Source organism: Hemicordylus capensis, chromosome 1, assembly GCF_027244095.1.
Source record: "Hemicordylus capensis ecotype Gifberg chromosome 1, rHemCap1.1.pri, whole genome shotgun sequence".
Classification (NCBI taxonomy): domain Eukaryota; kingdom Metazoa; phylum Chordata; class Lepidosauria; order Squamata; family Cordylidae; genus Hemicordylus; species Hemicordylus capensis.
In genome coordinates, this window is record NC_069657.1 from 244,313,856 (window position 1) to 244,341,256 (window position 27,401).

Sequence of the window (27,401 nt, forward strand, 5' to 3'; positions counted from 1 at the left end):
CTCAGTTGTCAGGTGACAGAGACACTTCTCCTCTTGTTAGACAGCCTAAACACTTCAGAGGCTGGGGCTGCTGTCAACCCTGTGTCAAACTGTGCATAAGTCAGACACGTTAGGCAGAATCAACCCCAGCACTCTCCAGAACTGCAGGGAGTGGGGGAAAGAGATCCAGCGTGACAATGCCCTCCCTTCTTGTGACTGATGCTGGAAGTTGGGCTAGTCACTCTCCCCTGCCACACAATTATTGTTCAATAATGTTATTTGTGCTTTCTCTTACATGCTCAAGTATCAACTGTAGAAAATGTGTTTTTGTCATGTAAATTTTGAGATTATAGGTTTGTGTTTAATATAAACCTTGGATTAAAGAACCAAACAAAGAAGGAAATTTATCCAGAAAGAAAGCCTTCTGCAAGGCTATTCTGCATTGCTATTGCAGACCACAATTATAGCAGCAGACAGATAAATGATGCACATGAAAGTTCATTCGGGAAGAATGGCATAGAGCATGCACTCATAAAGAGCAGAAAGAAGAAAGAAGCAGACAAAAAGGAATTGTTTTATATCTGTAGTATGCTATTTTCAAACTCTAAATCCCTTTGCTAGTTATAAATATGAAAGTGCCAGCTTCAACATCCAAAAACATCCAAAAACGCTCTAAATAATAGGATTTAGAGTGTGACTCGGAACCATAAAATATGGGTAAGACACACAAGTCCTTTTCTTAGAACTACAATGATCAAAATAATGAACCAACATAGTTTTAGAACAACATAGTGGGATATCTGTGTCAACCAGGTGCCTCCCTCCCTACCCTTTCAGGCCATCAATGTGCCACAAATTATTAACATGGATATATGAATAAATGCCCCACAAAACGGTGGTACATCTGCTGGTAACCTCCAGACTCGATCACTGCATGTGGGTCTTTGTATGTAGTCCAGAAACTGCAATTGGTGCAGAAAGCAGCAGCCAGGTTGGTCTCTGGGTCATCTCAAAGAGACCATATTACTCCTATACTGAAAGAGCTACACTGGCTACCAATAAGTTTCCGGGCAAAATACAAGGTGCTGGTTATAGTCCTGAAAAGCTTAGGCCCTGGGTATTTAAAACGTCTTCTTCGCTAAGAGCCCCATCACCGATCCAGAGAAGTCCGTCTGCAGCTGCAACCAACTTGTCTGGCGGCTATGTGGGGGCGGGCCTTCTCTTGCTGCCCCAAGACTCTGGAAGGCACTCCCTATTGCAAGGAGAGCCTCCCCATCTCTGATAACTTTTTAAAAATCTTTGAAGACCTACCTTTTCATCCAAGCTTTTTAATTTAATTGTGGTTTTAAACTGTTGTAAGGTTTTAATTTCTGTGTTTTAACTTTTTTGTGTTGTTTTGAGCTGCCCAGAGATGGGTGTTTGGGTGGCATACAAATTTGATAAATAAAATAAATAATAAAAATAAATGTGTGTGGGCTGGTGGGCCAGTAACTTTTATGGCCTTAGCTATCAGGCTTGGTTAGATCCCTTCCTCTCGAGGAAGGCAAACTGTGGATACCACTACCTACCTTTAACATAGATAGTGCACAGTACATACAAAACTGTGGTCTGAAACACAACACACCCAGAAAAGAACGCACACACCACCTTTCCTCTTGCAAAGCTTTTATTTAAACCTTACTTAAGGGTTCCTTTGCCCCAAGCAGTAGTATATTGGTGGGGCAGAGTATAAATATTTTAAATCAACAATTTAAATACAATTTGCGGCAATGACAGTTGACAAGATTTTACTGGGCTATACTTGTACAGCAGTTTCCATACTTTGTAGGCAAAACATTCAAAACCATGTTTTAAAACTTTTTAACTGAAGATAGAGTGAGAAAGGAAGGTTTTTATCTAATAAGGGCCAATATAGCTTAGGAAGCTAGTCAGTGTCTACATACGCTTTCTTATTATAAAAGGCTGTGCAAAAAATACACACACAATGTAAAGTTTCTGAATCTAGTCAAGAACTCTACCTTGCCATCAGAAATAACACTCCCTCAGTGCTTAAATGTAAGTGATATCACCTTCGTGAATTCACTAGGTTTATTTGTCTAAAAAGGAAAGCGAGCACCTAATTCCAGTCATAATGAAAAACTAAAAATTAAAGCAACTATTAAAGCTCGAGAAAGTTCACACCATTTAGAAACATCACTGTACCATGAAGTTAAACTAAATAGTTTTAAAAATCATAAGTAGGTAATATCCCTGATTTAAACAGGCTCAAAAAACCTTTTACAACAATTCTCATACTGTAACTTTTAATACGAAAAAATATAACTTACTGATTCTAAGGACATATTGCTTGAACACACCCAGCCATTTGCATACACAAATACCTGCGTGCGTGTTGAAGGAAATGTTAAACAAAAATGTCGCAGTGAGCAAAGTTCAAGTATTAACTCAAGCTTCCTGGTTTGCAAAAAGCTCACTGGAGCAGCTGCACACACCTGTGCAGGCAGATCATCAGCCTTCTCTCCAGACACGTATCATGAATTTGTACTCCCTGGAGAAGCTCCGTTAAGATATAACTAGTGCACATCAACAATAGTTACCGTAGTACGTGTATGTTTTAAAAAACCTACTTTACCCGTGACATCCACTAATTCACAAGATTGCTCCTCCTTCATTTGCACAACTGACTTGAGACAAATCAAATTAGGATTATATACCATGAAGACGTATATCAACGGTGGTCCACATTCTTTCTTTATCACACAAATTATTTTATAATTTATTGCAACGTTGCTGACTTTTACCTGGTCCAATTTGCAAGTAAACTAGATTTCTTTGTTTTAAATGGGGCAGTTAATAGTGACTACCCAGGAGAACTCACATACGAGTTGCATTGGAATCAAGTGATATTGATACTGTAATGGTCTACCACAATTTTGTGGATGTGGTGGTTCAGTTATTAGTAGAGCCTCATGTGGACAATGACCAGTGTCATTGAAGTTAAATTTACCAGTGTCACTGAGAAGTGAAACGAACATTAAGGAAACGATAAGGTGCACATTAAGGAAGAAATTGAGGCTGATCCTTCAGTGGCCTTGAGCTGGCTGAGAGTAAGATGGTCAGAAAGGGTGGATAAAGAAACAACGGATTTCCTTGGTATATAGCACACCCTCTGTGCTGACATCATGGCATGACATCATGGCAGCAGAAACATCAGAGTGAGCCACTGAATTGTTTCAGAAGTTGACTCCAAATCTATAAGAATTTCTGCCTCGGGACCTTAGACTACTGTTTCAGTCCCTCTGGGGCACAATTTGAAATTCTGGTTTGACAAGCAGTGTGTTAAGGCTAAGACCTCTCTTATAGCGCAGTTCAAATTTTACAAAGCACAAAACTGTCAGACATTTCTCCATGAATTATATTCTCAGAAAAGACAAGACAAAGCCAGTTAGCTTGCTAAGTATAGTTGGCAAGCTTTACGCAAGGCACCTTGGTTGGAAAGTTGTGGGACTGGCTGGACCTTAAGAACATCCTTGTTGAAGAATAGGCATGGTTTAGGGCGGGTAGGTCCACAGCAGACCAATGTTCATATTACAGCACTTAGCCAAGAAATATAGTTCTAAGCGCTGAGGAGCTTTATATACTGTATTTGTTGACTTCAAACCAGGATTTGATTCCATACTCAGGTACAGACTGTGGGAGAAGCTGGAAGCCTCTACAACAGACCACCAGTTACTTGCACTCATATGCGGATTACATGAAAACAACTATCTAGGGGTACATTGTAATCCACAGGGCCATCTGTCACGCTTATTCCCTTCAAACGGTGGTGTGATGCAGGGCTGCATATTAGCTACCTTCCTGTTTAATTATTATATCAATTCAATGCTCCAGGCTCTTACTGAAAGCTAGGGCTTTCACTCTCCAAGACTGGCGAATGAGCCAATTCCTGCCCTGTTATATTTAATCGATACTGCTATTCTCTCCAAATCCAAATCATCTTTATTACAGTCATAGACCAGCATAGATTACATGGCAAGCCATTTATTGCAAGTTGTAAAAGATCTAAAAGGCATGAAAGGCCTAAAAGTTATAAGGGATAAAAATGCAAAACTATACTGTTCTGGAAGTTATGAAACTTGTAAAAATGGTAAAATATACAACTATGAGGACTGTAAGACAGTAAAGGTATGGGGCCATAAAACTGTACAGCTGCAAGGGTGCAAGGTTTTCATGTGGAGTGCTGTGGTAAAGAGTGATAAGCGCGCTGGACGATACTATAAAGTTGGGCGCTGTGCTCGATTTAGCAGGATCTGCTACTTGTCAACATCTGATGGATTTTAAATGCTGCCACATAGAAGATAGCAGCGTTATATGAGATAGCAGGCTTAGTGTCAGAGAGGTGTGAAATTGGCTTGTATGTCCTGGATACCTGTATAGTAGGCAGTAGGATGAGGGTGCAGTGAATGTCTCTATAGGATGAGCAATGGAGGAGGATGGGTGCTGTTGTTTCCACCTGCCCAGAGTCGCAGGGACACTGACATTCTGCGAGTGGGATCTTTCTGTAATGGCCTTCAAGCACGGCTGAGGGGAAGGTGTGACATCGGGTCAGGGTGAAGGCCCCTCCTGTGATTTGGAACTTCCAGTTGTGTTAGGTATGCCATGGGCGAGGCAGAATATCTACGTCCTTCACTGATGAGGAAGTTTGGTGCCCACTCTAGGTCAGTTTGGCATTCTACGTCTGTTATACACTGTTTGATGAATGCTTTGGCCTGATTGTAGCCCATGTCAAGGAGGGAAGGGAGGCCCAGGAGTGATATTTTTGTCTTCATTGTCCATTTCCAATAACCTTATGAAAGTCATCCCATAAGGTTGGGGGGGGGGGTTTAAAGACCTAGGAGACAGAGGGATAGTCTGAGCCAATAGTTGAGAATGGCCATCCACACTCTGGCTTCCACTTTCATCAGGCCTGTCTCTAGGCACAAGGTGGCTTTGGAGACACATCCTGCGACTTGAAGAGCTGCTCTGAGAAACTTGGATTGTACTAGCTCCAATGGGGCGAAGTTGGAAAAGGGGCCCAGGTGGGCACCACAGAGGAGCTATGCTATTTCTTTTTTGGTAGTAGGGCTGAGGAGAGCCCTCCAGGCTTTTGCCACCTATTACTCAGAGGAACTCCATACTTTATTACGGTCATTGACCAGCAAGATAAATGAACATTAACAACATCCAATCAAGTAGTAAGTTCTTTGCGAGTTTTACAAACTATGTAGCAAAACTTGGCCACATGGCTAGAGACTGTTTCTTTAAAATTGGACAGCAGGTAATCTAAATAAAACTCATCAGTGTAGCCAGGAAACTCCATTAATAACGGTGAAATGAAATTTGTACGACTATCCTTGTAAAATGTGCAGTAAAGAATTGCAGGTGCTGTAGTTTCTATAACTCCCGAGCCACGAGGGCAGAGGCAGGCTGTATATGGCAGTTTCTTGAACTTCCCCTCTAGAACTGCAGTAGGGACTCAGAGGAAATGTTGACCAATTATTCTAAAACAAAAGTCACAATCTTTACTAAGAGCCTAACTAAACATAGATGGCATATAAGGAGCCATGACATGGAAGAGGCTAGGCTGTGTAAATATCTGGGAGTTGTCTTCCGGGCCTCTGGCGGGCCCAGAATGCCCATGTCATGGAGATTGCCCAAAGAAGTCTAGCAGCAATCCTCAGATTGTGTTTTTCAAAGAGAGGGCTGTTCATTCCTTTTGCGGTTAGAGGGTCCCAGGGTAAGGTAGTTGCTCAACTATTGTATGGATCACAGTCCTGTATTTACAAGGATTTTTGCCCCCTGAAGGGGGATCCAGTCAAAGTTTCTGTAAGCTCTCTTCGGAGTTTCATGCTGTGTCTCCAATGCTGCTCTCCCTGTGGAGTCAGGGTCAGTCTCCTTAGAGGCACAACCCTGGTTAAGTCAGATCAGTTTCTGGCTCAAACTAACATTTTGCCCTATGGGACTGGCCCATTTAACAGCTTCCATTCAAGCTGGATGAGAGTTTTAGAGGAGAAACTCCAGTGTTGCAGACTCTCTCCCTGAGCCCTGCTGTCTCTGGGCTATTCTAAGGCAAAGGCGACTATAAAACAACACATTTGGAATTGCAAAGGGAAAGGAGTCTGGCTCCCGTTGTTTGGAGGTTGGAAACCTCAGTAAAGATTTCTCCCAAGCAAAATATCTTTACAATGTTGTAACATCAAAGTACTGGAGAGATTTCACCTTAGCCTGGTTTAATGTGCTACCATCAGCTGTACTGGAGGGGAGACACCGACAAATTCCTTATGTAGGCTGGATTTGTCCCTGCCAGATGGGAGAGGCTGAGACTGTGGACTATGTGATATTATAGTGCCAATATTGTAAAGATATTTGTCTTATTTTTATAACACCAATTTTCAAGAAGTTTCCAGGCAGGTCAGATAGATTTTATACCTCTCTTCTTCTTTCAGACTCCAACATGGACATTACTCTTGATGTTGCAAAATTTTGCTCCAGGGCCCGCTCTATTAAGAGTCAGATGGTTAAATCTGTAATTTTATTCCCTGGGGAAGTGTTAGTCTCTGAGAATTGATTTAGTGTGTCCATAATATTTTAAACGGATGTGATGTGCAAGCTATAAACTGCATTGGTTTTTCTGTAACTCTGCATTTCCCCACCCCCCACCCCTTGTTTCGGTTTGTTTTCTGGTCTTGGACCATAGGAACATAGGGAACTGCCATATACTGAGTCAGACCACTGGTCTATCTAGCACAGTATTGTCTTCACAGACTGGCAGCGGCTTCTCCAAGGTTGCAGGCAGGACTCTCTCTCAGCCCTATCTTGGAGAAGCCAGGGAGGGAACTTGGAACCTTCTGGTCTTCCCAGAGCAGCTCCATCCCCAGAGGGGAATATCTTACAGTGCTGACACATCAAGTCTCCCATTCAGATGCAACCAGGGCAGACCCTGCTTCGCTATGGGGACAAGTCATGCTGGCTACCACAAGACCAGCTCTCCTCCCGTAATAAACTTCTAACAAGGTGTTTGGAAGTATTAAGTCAACCCCCTATTTGCTTAACCATTGCCCATCGTGGTTAGTCTTCTTACTGGGAAAGAGTAGCAAGCTAAGCCCAGAAGGTAGTAAATACTTCAGAAAGGAGGAGTAATCCAATTTGCCTTTAGGAGGCAGCCCTGAAGTCGTGCCTTTAAAATAAGAGTCCTCTTTGAACTCAAATGATTAGTTTTAATTTCCAGGTGGGGAAAATTTCCCCGTTGGGCAATGTGCTCGAGAGGGTGGTAGTATCAGTTTCATCCAAGAGCACATACTTACCTAGACCAATTTCAATTAGGGTCTTTTTGGCATTGTTGGCCTTCCTTCTAGCTGACCTTTGTTGCAAAAGAGACAGAGGGGATGCAACCCTGTTCAATCTCCTGGATCTCTCCGCAGCATTCAATACCATTAAGCTTCTGGACCACCTGCCAGAGAGCAATGCCTCCACTTCCCAGACTAGGCAGGCATTCCAGAAGGACGCTATGGCTAACGGTACTGAATGCTGCTGGTTCCAGAACAGGGTGCTCAGAGGTGCAGCTAGGCAATTTTCGTGCCTGGACCTAAAAGGCCTTTGGAGTGCCAACCCCACATAGGTTCTTGAGGGCACAAACCACACTACCCAGGACAAACTAAAGAGGATTTGGGGGGGGCCCAGGGGGTGCGGAGGCCCTGGACTTTGGCCCCGAAGTCCAGGGGTAAGAGCGCCTCTGATGGTGCTCCAGGACTTCCATTTTATTCCATGGCATTTGTGCTAAAGGCCTCCATAAGGTGCCATCTTGTCTGTAATGCTGTTTATTATCTAAGCGAGACTGGAGGTCAGTAGCAATATAAATCCCAACGGATGTTTTGGTATGAAGAATGTGTCTATTCTGAGCTCTACACTCATAAGTGCTACAAAAGATATGTACATACTTTTCAAGTATTATGAGACATACGCTGTTTCCTTCAGTGTGATCTATTGTGTTAAACTACTCTAAAGCCAGAAGTTTTCATTAACGTTTGTGTAGCCTCAGCTCGTACAATCACTGAAGGAGGCCACTGTTCAGTTTAGAAGTACTGGCCTTACCCACAGGGGAGAGTTCAATTCATAAGTAGCGGATGGGCAAATCCATGAAAACAGGGACATGTAGATGAAAAGATTAAGAAGTGTGTGAACTGACCAAATTGGTGGTGTTTTGCAGGGAAATGTCTGAAGAGTAGAAATTCATGCATCTATAACTCCTTAGTACTAGCATCATGCAAGAGGAGATGCCTTATTATTGGTCAGCAAGTATGAAGTACCTAACAAAAATGCAGCATTAACAGACAAAAAACAACAACAGCTTATTGCAACATGGGTAGTAAAGAGAAATATGCACCTTACACTAAATGAGTGTGATGCAGCCTAGAGAGGGCACTTAAGGCTTTTTCTTCAATTAGCACATTTTTAAAAAATTGAGCGAGGAGGGTTGAGTATTATGTAAACCATATATAATTAACCCTGATCCCGTCACCATGAAAGTGCCTAACATTTTTCTAAGAGTAACCACTGCAAAGAAAAATTCAAATCACTGTAAGCAAAGACCATTTTCATGACCTAACCCGTCACAACACTTGCATTTGTTAAAACATACAATCTCTCTCCAAAATACACGGTAATGGAATCACACACACACACCCCGCCGCCCTCAATAGTAACGAGATCAGCTTTCTTCTGGGCCTGCACCTTCTCCATCTGCAGGCCAAAAGAAAGTGGTCAGTATTTGTCAACCAAACACAAGACCACTGCTAGTAGTCAGCACTTATCTGCTGCAGACTTACTTGTGCAGACTTTATAGTGGTGTGACATAATATCTTTGAGTTTCTGTGCAATGATTTGGGTTCAGAGGATTGAAGTTGAATTATGTACACATGGTACCCAGGCAGAAGCAGCCATGCCTACCCTCACTTCCTCACACAGCAGTCCTGTGCACAGTTGCAGCACTTAGCACCCTATGTGCTCTGCTTTAAATATTATACTTCTAAATTAAAAAAACCTTGTGGCTTTTGCTACAAAATTTATGTTAACATAGCTTAAATTCCACCTCTGCTGCCATTTGAGGCAGCTTAAAAGGCCATTCAAATAGACCAAACTCTTCCCTCTAGAAGAGCAATTATAAAGCACAAAGAGTATTATCGAGAACAATATGGTTTACGGTACCCGTAGAATTACTGGGCATGTTCTGAAAGTCAATTATCACACCCAAACCAACCTAACATTTGGTACACAATCTGTTTAACACCCAGGGTGACATCAACCATGTGTCATTATCCAGATCAAACCAGAAACTAGTCCGACTACAGTTGGCAGACAGGTTTTACTTATTCTAAGTATTCTTGAGAAATTGCTACCACTGTGAAAAACATATTCAAAGAAGATTTAAATATGACTTTGTCTCCTTATTCCCAGTATTTCAGCAAATATTTTTAGCACACTTTTAAGCATCACACTACCCAATGGCATCTACTCAATAGCAGAGTTTACGGGGTGTGTGTGTGTGTGTGTGTGTGTGTGTGTTTGTTAAAGCACAAATATTTACATAAAACAAAATCTTAAATGAATATATCTGGCCATGAATTGGGGGGGGGGGGACTACTCCCTTTGTCCTCCCCCTGCCACACAGATGCTCATGATGCTGTCATAAGCATTAGAATGCCAAAGGGTCATATACTAGTCTTTCCCAAAATAATCCAATACTAAAAGATGTCTCCAAAAAACCAACAGCAAAATAATCCAAATGGTTAAAAGCAAGCAAGCTCATATTAGTTGTAGGACAATCACTCTCATATGGCATCCATTTAGATTGGGGCAGGAGAGGGGAATCTATTGACACAACATGTTAAGACTCCAATCCATTCCTGAACAAGTAGTCTATCCTGAAGCACCAAACCAAAATGCACTGTACCACTGAGTGGGACGTCTTCCCTTCCAACTCAGCAATGTCTAGTAGAACATCTTGTCATGACATTCTACAAACTCTACCACTGAGTTGCACAACCTATGGCCAGGGGCCACATGTGGCCAGCTAAGACATTTTGTATGTCCTACTAGGACCCCTAGAGCATGGCAGGGCAAACCTGGTCCTCCAGATGTTGTTGAACTACAACTCCCATCATCCTCAGCCATGATACATGGTGGCTGGGGATGACAGGAGTTGTAGCTCAACATCTGGAGGGCCAGGTTTGCCCAGCCTTGTGCTGGAATGCTGCTGCTTGTTTACGGCTAGTCAGCTGCATGGTTTGCTTTCTCCATTCAGATACTCATTCCATTTTGCCTTATACTGCAGGCTTACCTAACTGTATCTACGCTGCCAAGGCAAGAGGTGACTAGGATGGAGGAAGAAGAAATTGTTGGCCAGCAACTGGGCTTGAATAAAGAAGAGATGGCTTGAAGGAGTCTCCTGCAGAGCTCAACTCATCGACAAGGGAGATGCCTGTCTGTCCAAGAAAGAAGGTGGGGGTCTCCATTTCTCCTGCGGTGGGGGGTACCTCATTTCACATTTTTCCAATGAGTTACTGGGGGGAACGCAGAAGAAGCGACTCCTCCCCTTCCCACCCCAAGCATCCAAGCAAGGACAGGACTCTATATGCAGATAAATAGCTGAGCTGAGAGGGGAAGATTTGCACTCTGGAAACAGCATATAAAATATTCATAAAACAAAAGACGCACAAAGAGGCGACGGCTTTGAGTGTTGGGAGAGAAGATTTTTGCATTGAGTTGTGTATATAGGAGTGGCTCTGATCAGCTGGAGGAGAGGTTGGGGGGGGGGGATAAGGACAAGATGATGAGATGCTTACTCATGAACCCGTGCTGATATGATGCTGGAGGTACGGCAGGGGAGGAGGTATAAAAGACAATCAGAAGGAGCAACAATGAGAAGAAAATGAGTGCTAAGCAAATATACAATATTATATTACTGCACTTTAAAAAAATCTGCTCTGACAGAGTAAGGAAGCTTTTTGAGGTCTCCAAAATTCTTCATCAGGCTGGTTGTCAAGCAAATCAAGCCGTAACTCTGTTCAGATCTCTTGTGGTCTCTATGTTTGGTTCCCTGCCCCACACTTACTTGCCATCCTACTTGACTGGAGTTGTTGTTGGAGACTAAGAGATACTGTGGGCTGTTTGGCAGAGGCAGCCAGGAAATCAAAACTTCCACTTGGTGGCAGCAGTCAAGTCCAAAAGGTGGGAGAAGCAAGAGGCTGGTTTGCTTGTCTTCCCCCTTGTTCATAGGACTGGTTTGAACTAGACGGTGACAAGCTCGACAGCAGAGCGGAAGAAGGAACCGGGGACAACATTTCTGTTTGTTGTTTAACAAATGCTGTTTAGTGAGACTTGTTTTTTGAAAAACAAGTGGCTGAATGAAGAGGTGGAGCCTTTTAAAGCACTGCCTCTCTTACGTTTAGGGGCAGGGAGTCAGCAATTGTCCCTGCTCAGCCCAGCATAGCATTTCTCCAGCAGCTGTTGCAGGCATCTCCTTTGTGTTTTCTTCCAAAACAAATTTGCTATGTTAACTGCTTTGAGAACTTTTCTGTTGAACAATGGTATAGAAATAATTAATCGGAATGCCTGACATCCTTCCTGACCAAAGCTGTGTGCATGCAGTGAAAGAATGCACACCTGCAGTGGTAGTGTTCCTGCTTCTGAAGGGCAGGTGCCTGCACACAGGACGAAATGCGCCACTCTTTTCTTCCCCTGGAAGCACAACCCTCAGGGACATAATTGAACACTGCTCTGAGCACGTGTGGGGGAAAGGGAGATCAGCAAAAAAAATCCCTCCCATGTTCGTACATCTGTGCTTCAAAAGTGGAGGCACCACCACTGTGAATGTGCATCCTTTCACTACATGCACACCGCTTTCTTCAGAACGCGGGTCACAATCATAATGTTATCTAATGTAGCCTCCTCTCTTGAAGTTAAAAAGGGATTTTTCCATTATGTTCACAATCACTTTTACTCAATCTACTGTGCTGTACATTTCAGAGGTATCGTGTACTGTACTCCTCTGCATGGTCAATTCTTCCCTCCCTGCAGCCCACTTCATTCCAGCCAAGGTTGATTCTGGCCCACGTGAACATTGGTTGTGTTCCCCTACTCTACTAGCTGTTCGGGAAGGGAAGGGGATAGGTTTAAATATGGGGCAGTATAAAATGCACTAAATAAAATAAATAAATAGATGAGTGAAGGACATTTTCAACACCACCCAAACATTCACTGTAACGTACAATTTGGCCTGTTGCAAGTCAGAACATGCACAAACCCAGCAACAATTGTTCTGTACATTTATTCTTTTGGTTGCAATTCCAACTGTCTTGCAAACTGGGTTTAAATTCAGAAATTTTCCAAGTGACTTTTTGTGGGGTTTTTTAAGCCTTATTCTGCAAAGAACAAGCAACCTGGAATAGATATCTGCAACGGAATAAAACATGCCAATACAACTGTCAATATTATACAATACTATTCAGAATCCTATCCTGCCAGTTTCTAGAAGGAATCAAGTTCTTTGTTCCTACAAAACTGCCAACGCACAATTCCAGAATTAATGCTCCATGGTGGCTTTAATAGTTTCTGGTCTCCAAGGTAAATTACTACTGGCATAATTTAATGTATGAAGCTACACAACAACTAGTAAGGAACTGTGATAAACAAAGTACTTGCCTTAACAAAGTTGTCAGGGAACATGCCCCTTTTCCCATTTAGTTCTCCTTCCAGCCATCCTTCCTCTTCTAGTTTTTTCACATTCTTTATGATTTCACCAACTCGAATGGTTAGCTCATCATCATGTACTGCATCATAATCATACTCCACAATATACTCCACTAGGATAGAATGGGGTGGGGGAGAGAGAAAAAGGTCAGTACATAATTCAGGCACACAGAAATACGAAACCTATAATTTTGTTGTTGCTGTTTTTAAAGCAAACTATAAATAGAAAGCCATCAAAGGATTTCTGGAGTAAGGCTGCAATACTAAACTTACTTACTAAGAAGCAAGTTTGGCTGCAACTTACTTTCAAACATGTTTTAGAACTGCCTGTGTGTTTCATTCCCCCCCCCCGCCCCCACGTAACTAAAAGATGGTACACCAAAAAAGAGAAAACGTTCAGCTGAGCCTCTTAGGAAGCTCAGTCTCAACTAACAGCCATATACTTATTCTTTAAGACAGAAGCAACTACTCCAAACTTTATTCATAAACAAACCCCACCATTTCCAACTTTAAATGGCAAACCACTGCTTAAAGTACAGAATAATGAGCTTAACTCTAGAGTTGAGCTCAAATCTCCCCCACCCTGCCTCTTCATGAATCTGTAGACAGCAACTGTTGCTTTGCACTTTCAGATATTTGGGGACATGGAGCTGCTCACAGGCACTTACAATAGCAGTACCTGCACTCCTTACTGCTGGTTGTCATTTTTACTGTTTTGGATTTTAATTTTTTTTTTTTAAAGCACACAGAAGATGCCAGAGAAAGAAGCACTTTGCTCAATCTGTTTTAGCTTCAAACGTTATACACTCACTGGCTTCAGTACCTTGCCATGGAACTAAATAGAATGAGGAAATACTTCTGCCACCAGAAATAAAAGCAGGAGTAGAGGCAGAAAAAAAGAAAAAAGAAAAAGGATAAGCAAGTAGAGAGTTTTTGTGCCAGAGGCCTCCACCACCACCACCCCTACTGTGTATCAACACACAAATGTCACCCTTTCAAGCTGAAAAGGTTTGTCTAAGAACTTCCAGCCCAGTTTAAGCAATAGTTCAAAGTCAATCCAAGAAAGAGACCTTGATGTGAAGGGTTCTTTTTTGCCATAATCAGAGTCCATCCTTAAACATAGGGCAGGGGTGTGCAAACAGGTTCGACGTTGAACGTGTTTGACGTTGAACCTGTTCGGTTTGACAGTTCGGGGTCGAACTGAACCATCCCGTTTGGTCCAACCCTGGACCGAACACCCCACACTGTTTGGGGGTTCACAGACCTTTTCTTCAAACAAACAAACAAACAAACAAACAAACAAACAAACCTATCTATCTATCTATATGGGGATCCACAGAGGTTCCCCCTCCCCCCGTCAGCCTCCCTAACAGCCCAAACCAGCTCGTTCAGCCGGCTCTTCGGCTCGTTTGGGCTTTCCTCCTCCAGCTTGGTGGCCATTTTGGAGGCCACTGTGCCTGCGCAATTGGCCTCTGCATGGCCTGGGTCATGCAGAGGCCAATTGCAGGGACGTCAGCCTCCAAAATGGCCACCGCGCCAGAGGCGGAAGGCCCGAATGGGTCAAAGAGCTGGCCAAACGGGCCAGTTTGGGCTGTAAGGGAGGCCTGTGGCAGGGAAGGGGAACCTCTGCGGATGCGCCCCCCCCACCTCCAAAAACTCCCCTGAAGGTGTTAAGGTTAAAAAAAAAGTTTTAAGGTTCTGCGAACCCACCCAGCCAGACCGAACCTGGGGGGGAGGGTGTTTCCAAGGAGGTGCCAGACTGAACTAGCCCGGTCCAGTTCAAGTCCAGTCTGGATTCGAACTGAACTGGGCCAGCTGGTTCTGTGCACACCCATACCATAGGGTTGTGTACCCAGCAAACTTCTGATATCAGTAGGCAGAGCCCTCGCAGACCCCATTCTGGACTGTCGCATGGAAGGATGCCATGGAGACTAGAGAGTACTAAAGAACAACTCAGAGAACAATCATGATGCAAGCACAGAGGGAAAAAGGACAGACTGAATACCCTGGGAGTCAACCACCACCCCTTTTTCCACCCCTGGAAAATGGAATATCTCCTAAGGGGCTGAAAGGAAAAACTATACAGAATGTAATCTCGTGGGAGGGCCAGATGGGCTCCGATTATGGCAAAAAAGAACCCTTCACAGGTAAGGCCAAGGTCACTTTTTCTGCCATAATCGGAGCCCTTCTTTAACCTTAAGGACATACCCAAGCCTGTATAACCAATGGCATTGGGAGGGAAAACGGATATTACACTACTTGTTGAAGAACAGTGCAGCCCAAGGCTGTTTGCTCTGCATGGAAGGCAGAAAGCTTGTAGTGTGATCGATGACCATGTCGATGGCTGGCAGATAGAGGGCGTTGGCTGAAAAGGGGTAGCAGAGACCAAAACTCCCTGGTAATAAAGTCTTTCAGCCATTAAGAAGTATCCTCCGATATAGGAGTATTAGCCTCCTCGTTTGTCCCCATAAACAAGTTACTCACATTTGCTGTAGGGGTTGGTCCCGAAGGAAGAGTGGAAGGTGGGTTTTTTGAAGGTTGCCTCTGCTCCAGGAGAGCTGGTGCAGTTGGCTGGGCTGCGGGGTGAAGTGGTATGACCAGTTTTCCCCTCCCCGACATTTGTGCCAGATTTCAAAGTTGCAGGCAAGAAAATGACGCCGGCCCCTGCTGTTTTCAGTTTCGCACCCTCATAGGCGAGAGATCATGGATAGGGAATGTGGCATGGTTGTCTTTGCTGGCAGACCACCTGAAGCAAGAGGCGTTTACTCAGTCATGCAATTGGCAGGGTTTTTAAAATTTGTTTCTTGGCTTTGCACCCCATCGGAAAGTGTTTCTTTCTTATGAGCAGACTTAGCAGGTTCAGCCGTAGCCACGGGGATGGAAAGTGCGGGCGGCGAAGTGCCTCTGTTGGAAGGAGATGCCGAGTGAGACTGCTTCCTTTTAGGCTATGCCTACGTTTGTTGGGTTAGTGGCGCTTCCAAAGGGGGGCCCTCCGATAGGGCTTCAGCTGCTTTGGATGAACCCATAAGGGAAGAACCCAAATCAAACAATGAAACTCAGAGAAGCTTCCAATAGGCCGAATTAGGTAATGAAAAAAGTGTTTTGGATTTGGTGTAAAATTAAAAAGATAAGGGCTCCCTTCCCACCCTTGCACAAAGGAAAAAAGGAGTGGGGAATAGATGAAGAGGGACAGGAATTGGACAAGCCTGAAAAATGGTTGTAGTAGGCAGGAGCTCTCTCTAGTAGCTGTTCCCTGAAGCAAGATAGGAACGGGAGCTGTGAGGGCTCCGCCTACTGATACAGGAGGTTTGCTGAGGTAATTGACTGCCTGTTCCTGAGGCATGCTGGGCACACAACCTTATGCTTAAGGAAGGCTCTGATTACGGAAGAAAAATCTTGAATACATTGGTTAAGTATAGCACTAAACTGCTATCATCAATCTGCAAACAAACATAAACCCCATAAGATCCAAACTTCTTTTCCTGTGTCTCTGCTGCATGCAAGCTATTTGCTTTAAAGCCTGGGAAATTTCTTGATCACTTGGAGTTGCTTAGCCTCTGTGTTCCTCCTCTACATGTTTTTCTCTTTACTCAGTGCCTAAGTCCGAGACTTAACACTGGTGAAGAATTAACTCATGTTAATTAATATCAGAGTAATACATGTATGTTTTCCTGCCTTATTTTTTTGCAAGTTGCTTTTTATTCAACTGAAAAGCAACACCTGGATAGAGATTCAGACATTCTGTATCTGCTATTGCCCCTTCTGTTTGGGAGGCAACTTTTCACTTTAGGTGGGAAAAGTTCTTGGAGAAAGGCTTCAAACTTCCAGAGGAACCACCCCCAAACCTCCAGTGACACATTCCACAAACTGGTAACACCCAAGCGAATGGTAAAACACTTTTTTTTTAAAAGTCTCATTCTCCTCTCACAGGCAGTGGTTCTGTCTGTGAGGCGATGTAAATAAATGGTCCATCTCGGGGTAGACAGTGAAAATCATGCATAGAGGCCTACATCTGTAAAACCTTTTGCCAGATCTACCTGCCAAGATCTGCCTCAATGGACGTATATATGTATTTATTTCATTTATTGTTAAATTTATATACCTCCATTCATTAAAACAATCCCAAGGTGGTTTACAGCAAAATTTAAAAACAAGATTGTAAAAGAGACACAATTAAAATATTAAGCTAAAAATATAAAACAAATCTGATTAAAAATTTTAAAAAAGCATAAAAACAAAACAGAGTACAAAGAGCAGCAGCGGAGACAATCAAGTAAAAGCCTGGGTAAAAAGCCAGGATTTAACATGCTTTCTAAAAGCTGTGATGGAGACCGAGGAGCTAATAGCCACCAGGAGAGCATTCCAGAGTCTGGGGGCAGCAACAGAGAAGGCCCTGTCCTGCGTGCACAACAACCGAGACTCCCTCATTGTCGGCACCCGGAGTAGAACCCCCTCAGATGACCTCGTCAAGCGGGCAGCAACCCTTGGGAACAGGTGGTCCCTTAGGTAACCCGCGCCCAAACCGTTAAGGGCTTTAAAGGTCAAAATCAGCACCTTGAATTGGACCCGGAAACAAACTGGCAGCCAGTGCAGCTCTTTAAAAATGGGTGTGATGTGCTCCCACCGGGGAGCTCCAGATAAAAAACTAGCTGCCACATTGTGCACTAGCTGCAGTTTCCGGATATTCTTCCAGGGCAGCCCCACGTAGAGCGCGTTACAGTAATCCAGCCAACCGTGATGTGGCTAAGGCATGGGTAACTGTGGCCAGATCTGCCTTCTCAAGAAAGGGACGCAGCTGGCGCACTAGCCAAAGCTGTGCAAAGGCACCTCTGGCCACCACCTCCACCTGAACTTCCAAATATAGAGCCAGGTCCAGTAATACCCCCAAGCTGTGTACTTGCTCTTTCAAGGGGAGTGCAACCCCATCCAGAACCGGTGCAGTGGAGTGCAACCCCAACCAGAACCCCATCCAGAACTCCGCTTCCCAATTGGCTCTCCTACTGACCAACAGTACCTCCCTCTTGTCCGGATTCAATTTCAGTTTATTAGCCCACATCCAACCCATCAGAGCCTCCAGCCCCTGATTCAGGACATCGACCGCCTCCCTAGGATCAGGTGACAAGGAGAGATAGAGCTGAGTGTCATCTGCATATTGCTGACAACTGAGTCCAAGTCTCCGAATGACCTCTCCCAGCGGTTTCATGTAGATGTTAAACAGCATGGGGGACAAGACCAAACCCTGTGGGACCCCACAGGCCAATGGCCACGGAGCCCAGCAGTAGTCCCCCAGCACCACCTTCTGGACTCCCTCCCCTCAAAAAAGGACCGGAACCACTGCAACACAGTGCCTCTGATTCCCATACTCGAGAGGCGGTATATCTATCTATCATCTATCTACCTATCATCTATCTACATTGTAAGAATGGGTGCCTCCAGATGGCTGCAGTGTACATCGCCTCCAGTGGTTCTCTTTCACAGAAGGCAGCAGAAATGCCTGTGCCCCTTGTCAAATGAGCTAAGGTGCCTTCAAGGCAAGGTACCATCTAATGCAAGAAATGACTCGTTTGACACCATATGCCCGCAGCTCCCTGAATCACTGGCCCAAGGTGGAGGCAGACACCCTCTTGCCCAAGGCTGAGTCTGCAGAAAAGGAACATGAATCATCATACCCAGGTGGGCAAGGTCATTGACACCTAAAAGCCAGCGTGGTGTAGTGGTTAGAGTACTGGACTAGGCCCAGGGAGACCCGAGTTCAAATCCCCATTCAGCCATGAAACTAGCTGGGTGACTCTGGGCCAGTCACTTCTCTCTCAGCCTAACCTACTTCACAGGGTTGTTGTAAAAGAGAAACTCAAGTATGTAGTACACCGCTCTGGGCTCCTTGGAGGAAGAGCGGGTTATAAATGTAAAAATAATTAAAAAAAAATAATAATACCTGCAAGTGCCTAGTCAATGGCATTCTTTCCTCTGAATGGACTGATAGAGGAAAGAAGGGGCAGAATTATTATTTCCTTTGCATAACAGAAGACAGAACTAACTATTGGGGGTGGGGTGGGGAACAGGACTGGGTCTCAGGACCACCTTGTCTTGATAGGTGATGCAGAGGTCCTTTTCCACTGAAAGGACATCAAACTCAGAAACCCAATGTGCTGATGTTAACATCCTGAGAAAAATATTCTTTGTGGAAAATATCTTGAGAGGCATGAATCCAAGTGCTTCAAAGGGAGGACAAAATATTTTTATATGAGGATGTGAAGAACTTCAGTAGATTCCAGAATGTCAGAAACTGGGGGACTGTCTGTGCCTAAGGCAGCAAAGTCAGTCTGTGTATTGCAGTCAACAGACCGCCAAAAAGAAAAAGATACACAATCGCACCAGATACATTACATATTTACAGCACCTCAGATGACCCAAAATAACCCCCACCCCATAGCCCCAGAACAGTCCTTCCATCATCAACAGTATGCAATTTGTTTCCTAGTTTCTATAGCAATTGACAGGAATTTGGCCACAGCTAAGGTGACCCTTGGAATTTTATCAAAATATATTTAACATGAAATGGGATAGAGTTGGTGGTGGAGTTTTTTGGGACTTCTATGAGTGCAACATAACAGAGAGTGATGGAACAAAAACCCCAAACACAGGAAGTTTTTAACCTTTACTATAATTTGATCATTTAGGAGCCACCTACATTGAGTGAATTTCTTCTCAAAGACTAAAATATTTGATTGTGCATACTTCACCTTTAAGGAATTGTTCTTACAATCAAAGGAAAACTTGATAACAAAAATCTGAGTCCAGGTCTAGAACAGGACAGAATAACTGCACCATCTTGCATACAATAGCATGTAGATTTTTCTGTCACCAAGTTCTAGCTAATGCCCATCAGGCTCATTTAAGAGCACTTTCAAGATCATTCCAGTATAAATTGAACAAGGTAGGAGCAGATACATATCCTGGCCTTACTCCTCTAAACATGGGGATGCCTTCAGTGAGCTGCCCCTTGTTACCACACCTAATCTGAAGGAGGCTTACTACATAGGGCCTTAAGTTGGAGAATGATTACTGGTTAAGAATTGTTCTAATTTCTGATATAGCTAAGCTGTAGGTACGGAATCGAAAGCTACTTTCAGATCCATGCAGGCAGAATACAGTTTCCCTTTCAAGGTCCTTGTACAGTTTTCAGCAGAGTAGAAGCAGAAGGCAACAAAGTGAGCAGGCCTGTCAGTTATTGGAGTATGCAGAGTTCACCAATGATCTGCAAGGTGCCAGGGCTAAGCAGCAAATGCCTACTCAGTTTTCAAGCAGTCAATTGAAGGCTTCCTGGAAATAGGTCTTGCTTCGCTTAGGCACAACCGTAGAAAAACCTTCTGCTGAAGCACCTTCTCTGAGTGGAACACTCCTGTTTGCCAAGGCAGTCTGCTTCACGGTTTTTGACACCCCTGTAAGTTCTGCCTCTGCCAAGTGCAAGTAGATTCTCCTCTGCCAAGTGCAAGACAATGAGACTCTGTGAACAACTGGAACATCCTTGACCAAGATATTGGGAAGAATCTAGATTAAGTTAGTAGTGGCTAAATTCCATTGAAATTAATGGGACTTGAACCTTTTGATGCTTTGGGGAGCTGGTTATTGTTGCATCCCATCATTTGGATGGAATAGGAGATATAATAGGCAACTTTTTGTTTATACCTCCCAGCACCTGTTTGTCCATGTCTGGGCCTCGGTGGGATCAACCACCGAGCCATGATACTGAACTCCGCATCACAAGTCTTGCTGCATACTGGAATCTTGACAACTTTTTAAAATTACTTTTAAAAAAATATCCTATGAGAAGTTTGGCTCTGCTTCTTTGCAGAAATCTTTTACGACTGTGCATTTCACACTAGAAGCAGTACAGATCCCCCCCACCCCCACGGTCATGGCTTCCTCTTTAAACAGCAGCTATATTATTAATGAGATTATATTGAAGGAACATATCTTCTCTTAGACCCCTTAAAGACACTAACAGCAGCCAAATTACTACTCTGTCTATACATTTAGTCAGATGATAAATTTATTGTCTACAGCTCACTCCCGTTACAAAAATGTATCCCTGCTACTGCTTTACTGATAAAGTTCCATTCGGGTAGCTTTAATTATTAAAAATGAATTAAAAAGGACACATCAAGATGTTTTACACAAATAGTAAGCCAGCTATTGTCAAAGCTTCATATTAGAGTATTTTAAGGTCAAGCCTGTAGCAAGGTTTTTAAATTCTGTTAAGGAACTAGCTCGTTTATTATTTTTGAAAGTTAACTAGGTTAGTTTTCGAACAGACTCTATTACAGTGTACAATGAAACATGTCTGAAATACTATTCTACAGTAATGTAGATCTCATGCACACATACTTCGGTGTAAATGTAACTGAATTTAGTATAACTTACTTTTGAATAAACATAGGGTAAGGCAGCATGTCCAGAAAAATCTTCTGCCATTTCACTTCCTAGGATAGTTTTTCATCTCTAAACCTCAAATGCCAGATGCAAATTTTTAGAGAACTGGTCAACTATAACTCAAAAACCAGGAGTTGACTTCAGCTATTTTTGAGTGTCTGCCACTTTCCTTCTTCTCTTGCTATAAATGGCTCAATATATCATCATCCACGCTACCACAAGCATTTTCTGCTTATGCCAGCATTTCCTGTTTCAGTGACAGGCAATTCGGTGGGGGGGCGGATTTGGCAGGGGCAAGAGAAGCTTCTGGCTAGACTACTTAAATGCAGCCATTTGGGCTTCAGTCAGGTTCAGGAAATGACGACACTAAAATAAAATACAAAATATGAACAGTAGCCAGACGTTTATTTTTATATAAATAGATACTGTGTATGTATGTGTATTATATATTTGCTATACATCACACAGCTTTAGCAAATAAACTATGCCAAAACCAAGATCATGGTTTTTGGAAAGACCATTCCCTTCCCCTGCTTCAGATTGTCTCTGGAAAATAATCCACTGGAGCAGGGTTTTTAGGTAATTTTTGTACCTAATTTTTTTTTAAGGGTTTTTAGGTAATTTAGGTAATTTTTGTTCTGAAAATATATCCTAGAGTGCACAGTTGATGCATGTGGAGGCAAAGGTTCAGAAAATAATTGGGGCAATGTTGTGCTGCTTCTACCAACAAGGTGATCAAGGTTGGTTCTATCAACTGAATTGAGCAGTTCTACGCTGCTCTGAATTCTCCTCCCCCACCAGCCAAGGTAATCCCTTTGATGCTCTACAAAGCTGAGATTTGGGGGACCTGAGATAAGACTGCAGGGGCTTGGAGAAGCTGTAAAACAAATTACTTGGAGCAATCTTGGCACACTACTGGTGGGAGTTCTGGGCATCTTTTAATAGGCTGAGCTTGGCTGTCCTCCTATAACCACAAGAATCGCCAACAGTTTGTTGAAATCCCAGAAAGAGTGTTTTCCCTCCCTGTCATCATGCTGATTGAAGAGGATCTCCTATTTTTATAATTATTCTAAGGGTGTGCGATCCCAATTAGTCAGGGCACTGATCAATCTGAATAATTTGAGACCAAAATGAATTTGAATGACTGAGTAAAAGTAGCATCAGTAAAGGGATTTTTATTTGCAGGTCTCTGTTTAAAAGCAGGATTATTGATGCCATGGAATTTGCTAAACTGTTTCCCTTTTTTAAAAGGAGATAATGGGAAAGCTGGACCATGTTGTGGACTTAGAGCATTCATTCATAAAAATACCTTGTTTAATGTTACAGTATCTGAAATACATTTTGGCAAATCTTCTCAGAACACAGAAGTTTGGATCAGATGCTACAGCTGGCTGTTTTTTGTCATTTGATCATAATGTGGTGGCAACATATGAAGTGTTCATGTTTACCCTTACGGCAAGGAAAATCAGAGCTATGTTTATGAGAACTGAGCGGGGGAGGGAGTCTATGTGTACCTTAAATTTTGTACGTGCTTCATTGTCAGATTTTGATTTGCATCCTTTTTGTAATGTCAATAAGAAGTTTGATGATAAACAAATTTTACTTTCTAAAACCTTTTTTCTTCAATAGAAGAGAGTAACTCTTGATATAATCCCAAGTGGGAGCCAACATCCGGTGCTCAAAAACAACAAACTAACAATTTTATCATCTACTAAGTACTGCTGTAACTCGCAAAACCGTTGCCAGAATAAAACCATATTCAAGGCATTACAATCTGAAACCTTTTAAGTCAAATTAAGTCCAGAACACAAAATCCATTATTTATTTATTGTTGGAAGTTCATCTAACAGATTAGCTAGAGGGAGCCTGCCACAATCTCTTCAGCCTGAAAAATATCCATAGCGAGGCTAGGAAAGAAAAGTAGAGACAGAGGTGAAGCCCAGAGAAGGGATGAACTGCAAGGAAATACAAGGGTTTTTTTGGTTTTAAACAAGAGTAGAGTGAGAAGAAGATGGCCAAGTTATGGCTTGCTTCCCTTCAGAAAGCACAGAAGCTTGCTAACAAGCACAAAATGGGGGAAAGCAAAAGGCAAGGCTGAGGTAGGCCAGAGTTATGGGAACAGGAGCTCCCTTGTGGCATGTCCTAGGGCTGTGCAAATTTGGGTTTCTGATGCCAGAATTAATCCAGTATCAGTGATATTGGTAAAATAAATCCGACATTTCCAACCTGATATAGAGTTTCCTATATCAGATCGGAAATGTCTTAATTGCTGTTGGAATGTTGGGACTCATCTTTGGAGTTATGCTGAGATGTCAAAGTACCTGGGGGGAAAGTTGGGTTTTTATTTCCAGGTCCATGGGGAAATCAGTGAAAAATTCACTGAAAATCAACAGCTGGACCCAGGGTTTGATATTATTATTATTACTGGGCCCACGTGTGTGGCAGCACAGCAGGACCACTTGAAGTGCATTTGAAGCAATTCTTTCAATTCAATTCTTTATTTTTTTAGGAATTTTTTTTGGGGGGGGGATTAATGGCTAAAATCAGCTTGTTTCAGGGCTGAACTTCACAAAAACTTCTGGATCTGTCAGGCAGACAATCAGCAGAAAGAGATAGTAGTGCACCGAATAAAATATTTCTCACTTTCAGCCATTAATGGATTAAAGCTGTGAAGTGCTCAACTTCTAGTTGTTGTTTTTTTACCTTTTTTTTTTTTAAACCAAGTCCTGACAACCTGGACTACACTGTGTGCCCAGTTTCAAAGCCCTATGTGCAGCCATTTAAAAAAAATGTAAGGAGTAGAAAAGAGAATGGAGTTGCACCTTTTTAAGAAGACAAAAGGCAGATGTGAGGAGAGCTCATCTTGTGGTAGCAAGCATGAATTGTCCCCTTTGCTAAGCAGAGTCTGCCCTGGTTTGCATTTAAATGGGAGGCTACATATGAGCACTGTAAGGGGATGGGGCTGCTCTGGGAAGAGCATCTGCATATTGCATGCAGAATGCCAAATTCCCTTCCTGGCTTCTCCCATATAGGGCTGAGAAAGTCTCCTGCCTGTAGCCTTGGAGAAGCCACTGTCACTCTGTGTAAACAATACTGAGCTAGATGGACCAATGGTCTGACTCAGTATAAGGCAGCTTCCTACGCTCACATGGGGGTGGAATGATGATCTTAGAAAGGTTCTGCCTTGAAACAAGCCGTGTTTAGCCCTTTTTTGCTGGTTCTTTTACCCAGGAGTAAAGTTCAGCCATCAGCCTTTTTCAATTTTCCCATTGACCTCTATGGGGGGGAAAACTGAACATCAAGTTGGATTTCCAACTGGAAATCTGATTCTGACCCAAAATCAGACACTCCGAGGGGCCCAAGAATCCAATTCCAATATTTTTAAGATCAGATCTTATATTTCCAATGATGCACACTCTAGTGAATCCTGCCTGGAGCGAGATAGTACTGGAACTGGGAGCAGTCTGCTCCTAACTGCCTGCTGGGAAAGCAGGATAACCTATCTGCCTAATTCAAGATCCTGACTTGGAGCAAGTCTGAGGACTCAACCCAAACTACAGGATAACCTCCGACATGTGTGAGAATATTTTCCAGGTACTTGTAACATTTAGGTTTGAATAGTAGGATTTCTGTCTGTATTCTTCTAGACACAATTTCAAATATGTTCTAGGTGATGACATCTGTAACATGAGCTTCAGTTCAACAAAAAATAATACACTGTGGTAAAGAATCAACCAGTAAGATCTAGAGGGCCTCTAAATGAAGATTATTGAATTTGTCCTAAGAACATGTATTTGCTTTCCCACAGATATACGATGCTAAACTAGAACTTTTAATATGTACCTTTCTTATCATTTAGCTTATTTCAGCAACAGCCAATAGTAAGTGGCCAATCACCAGCCTGCAAACAGCTACAGTACAGCAGGGTGGCACTTCTCAGACTTTTATTAGCAAAATATGAGTAAGCTGTGCCAAAAAGGAAACTTTTTGTAAACTTTGTAGCCTGTCCAGCAACAAGACTACTTACAGAAGCTCATTATGCACAGAAAAGTAATAGCAAAAACAAACAGAGAATATCCCTCAAATTGTGTCAACAGTTTCTATCAATGTTAAACAATTCTGTATACACCAACTTACATATTAGCTGTGCATTATCAAGACATATCACTATGTCCTTTGTGGATGGGCTGCAGAGGACACAGGGATTGAGATTTATACAGCTGAGATTTAGTTGAACTTGTACATTAAAAAAAGATGATGTACTTTAATTATTTCCAAACTAAAATTAAGAAGAAGTAGTAATTAAAAGATGCTAATTATGCTTATGTTCAGCACATTCACATGCAACTTTTAAAAACTGCCTTACATAGGAAGCTGCCATATACTGAGTCAGACCATTGGTCCATCTAGCTCAGTATTGTCTTCACAGACTGGCAGCGGCTTCTCCAAGGTTGTAGGCAGGAATCTCTCTCAGCCCTATCTTGGAGATGCTGCCAGGGAGGGAACTTGGAAGCTTCTGCTCTTCCCAGAGTAGCTCCATCCCCTGAGGGGAATATCTTCTAGTGCTCACACTGCTAGTCTCCCTTTCATATGCAACCAGGGCAGACCCTGCTTAGCTAAGGGGACAAGTCATGCTTGCTACCACAAGACCAGCACTTGGACTAGCCAAGGAAGAGGTGAAACCGGCAATGGGACGTTGCCAGACCTAACTCATGTGCACTTACTAATAACCATTTATTGTTAGACAACACTACTAATCTGGACCAATGCAAATGAACCACACTGAGAACATCCAATTATTTCCAGAGAAACCTTTAAAAACTGAGCACCCTGATATCTAGTCTTCTCAATATGTATTGCTCCTCTCCTCCACTGACACAAGCAGTTCTCTAGATCCTTTTCCATCTGCATTCCAACTGGGCTATGGATCTGAAACCACCTGATTGCCTTGATTGACAATATATGCCAGGAAGTAGACAGTGGAAATTTGTCCTTATAGGTTGTGCAGGACATTTCCACAGATTTCAATACCATAGACCATAATCTTGGACCACCTGCTTGGATAGGATTGGGTACTGCAGTGGTTCTGGTCTTACTACAAAGCAAAATCCAGAAGGTGGAGATGGAGGAAATACTGCTCGGCCCTACTTTTACTATCATGTGAGGTCCATCAGGGCTTTATCTCCTCATTATTTAGCATTACATAAAGCCACTGGGAGAGGTTGCTGGGGCTGTGGGCTGTAATATCATAAATATGCAGATAGCTCTAGAGTACCTCTCCCCCCTCCCCCCGCAACATATGTCAAGCAAGTAGGAGGCTCTGAATAGGTGGATGAACAGATAGATAGTCTTTATTTCAGTCAAAGAACAGATATAATAATCAGGTTTACATACACTGCATAGTTTTACATCGTTCATCTATCAACAGTATCACACTATCCCACAATCTGTTCCAACTAGTAGTATCTGATGGGCTAAGCCATACTAATGGTTAGTACCAGTAACCTACAAGTTAAAGACCCAGCCCAAAAAGATGGTGCCTGATCTTACAAACAACTACACAAAGTTTGGCCACCTTGAAACTAATTTCTGTACTCTGATCCAAAAGTAAGTAAGTAACATAAAATACTTCAGTACAACAAAGAAGAGAGGAATAAGAGAATTCCATATTTCCTGGCAAAACTTATATTGAAAATATATAAGTTTAATCGACTCTTCTGTTCTTACGTCACATGAGAATAGTCTTTCACTATGAAGAGTGTTGGGGCCTAAATGCAGTGATGGACTGGATGTGGGCAAAATAAAGTTAAACTCTGCTTTTTATCTGTAGGGAAGTCCATCTGAGATTGAGCAGTGTTCCTGCTCTGGATGGGATAGAATTACCCCTGAAGGTGTAGAGAAGAGTGAGTTTGAGAAGTTATGACCAGTACGATAGGTCTTGCTTCACTGGATAATAAGGGCCAAAAGCACCCAGGCAGGAAAACATTACAAGTTCTAAACTGGGAACAGGAAATCAAAATATTAATATGACAGGGGGATTCCCATTAGAAGCCTGCTGGAGCTACGAAGATGAAGACTCTGAATTTCAGACTTCCTGGTTTCCAAAATCAAAAACTTGGAGAAAGAAAACTAGTCTTAGATTCTGGTAAACACAGGAGGTTTTCAAGTATTTCTGATAAGAGAAGCAGAGGAAGGAACACTGA

At 42.8% G+C, this 27,401-nt stretch overlaps 1 protein-coding gene across 3 annotated transcripts in view; it reads right to left on the reverse strand.

Moving 5' to 3' along the window:
• The window catches only part of CD2AP (CD2 associated protein), a 117,505-nt gene that overhangs the window by 59,922 nt on the left and 30,182 nt on the right, over window positions 1-27,401 (reverse strand). For all 3 annotated transcript variants that reach the window (XM_053283973.1, XM_053283975.1, XM_053283976.1), the window contains exon 2: window positions 12,718-12,878. In XM_053283973.1, coding sequence (XP_053139948.1) covers window positions 12,718-12,878 — 161 coding nt within the window. The remainder of the gene's footprint in view (window positions 1-12,717; window positions 12,879-27,401) is intronic.